This window comes from Arachis ipaensis, unplaced genomic scaffold, assembly GCF_000816755.2.
Source record: "Arachis ipaensis cultivar K30076 unplaced genomic scaffold, Araip1.1 Aipa993, whole genome shotgun sequence".
NCBI classification, from domain to species: Eukaryota; Viridiplantae; Streptophyta; class Magnoliopsida; order Fabales; family Fabaceae; genus Arachis; species Arachis ipaensis.
Window position 1 is genome coordinate 1 of NW_015495761.1, and position 1,157 is coordinate 1,157.

At 40.1% G+C, this 1,157-nt stretch overlaps 1 protein-coding gene across 1 annotated transcript; it reads right to left on the reverse strand.

Moving 5' to 3' along the window:
- Window positions 1-80: 80 nt before the first annotated feature.
- Window positions 81-1,151, reverse strand: LOC107624612 (transcription factor LHW-like). Its single transcript, XM_016327067.2, has 4 exons — window positions 1,146-1,151; window positions 814-954; window positions 610-735; window positions 81-528 (listed from the first exon to the last, which is right to left on the reverse strand). Exons 2-4 carry the CDS (start codon window positions 868-870, stop codon window positions 352-354), a joined length of 360 nt encoding a protein of 119 aa, XP_016182553.1. The 5' UTR covers window positions 871-954; window positions 1,146-1,151; the 3' UTR covers window positions 81-351.
- Window positions 1,152-1,157: the final 6 nt, after the last annotated feature.

The window sequence follows — 1,157 nt, forward strand, 5'->3', positions numbered from 1 at the left end:
ATCTATCACCAAACTGCTACCAAATACTCACTACCAGAACCACCCTCCACACTAAAAATAAAGGATACAACACAAGTCACCTAAGAGTTCACTAATAGCATCACATGTTGGAGGGAACATGTGGAAACAGTTACAATATGGGAGAGTACATATTAATTCTGAGGTGCTCTTCACTAACTTAGCATTATCAGATATGAGATAGGGAACAGTTAGAAGTTAACACCACCAGAAAACTTTGGATCGGATTGGAATGGATTGGATTTGATGTTAGTCATTGCAAGCGTAGCGCATATCATACTTGCTCTCAACACATCCATGCCAAGAAACCGTACGTAGCTCCTGGTGGGTGGTTCATTGCAAACTACTAGGCCTACCAGTTGCCGGAATCTGGGTAGCTTGCGGAAAAGACTGATATGCCATCATGTTCTTGTCACCTGCATTCGATGAAGACACATTTCCCTTCACCGTTTGGTCCAAAAGCCGAACCAGCGACATAAATATTTCCATCCTTGTTATGTCCCTATTCGCCTGCAAAACTTGACAAGTTAACTAACTAACTAGCACCATATATGAGCATTGAAAAGCATGCACACACTCTTAAAACATTACCTCAACGGCGAAACGAGCCCAGATTTTGTCATTTCTTGCTTCCATTACCCCCTTTAGTATAGTTAAGCCTAATCCTCTGATTAAATCAGCTATTTCCAGAAAGAAACCTCGTTCCTCGCAAAGCATCTATTGGAATAACCAAGAAAAGTGATGAGAGGTGATAAAGAAATATGCAAAAAAACTTGGTAAAGCATTGCAAACTACCTCCACTAGCATCTGACGAGGATGGTTCAGATCCTCAACTATAATAGGGCAAACCATTGATTGTGAGCCAACCTCGTACGCCCATGTAGCCCCTCCCTCAAAGTTGTCTTTCAAAAGCAGTCCACCTTCCTTGCTGATAATCTGCACATTCAAGAAAGAAAGAACATGGGTTGTTCCCCCTTATTCTTCAAATGAAAAAGCTATCATCTACATATTCTTTTGATAGTCCTTTATAGCATAAATGATGCAAAACCAAAAAATTTTATTTGAATAAAAGGTTTGATTGGTACAATAGTGAACTTTAGGGTACAATAGTGAACATTGTCCCTTACCTTTGAATCCCC

Bases quoted from the DNA above. Each gene is read 5' to 3' on its own strand.
- LOC107624612 (XM_016327067.2), bottom strand. From the start codon at position 870: ATGGTTTGCCCTATTATAGTTGAGGATCTGAACCATCCTCGTCAGATG. The intron at 736-813 runs GTAGTTTGCAAT...TTATTCCAATAG, and splicing joins CTCGTCAGATGCTAGTGGAG to ATGCTTTGCGAGGAACGAGG. The intron at 529-609 runs GTAATGTTTTAA...CAAGTTTTGCAG, and splicing joins GGGCTCGTTTCGCCGTTGAG to GCGAATAGGGACATAACAAG.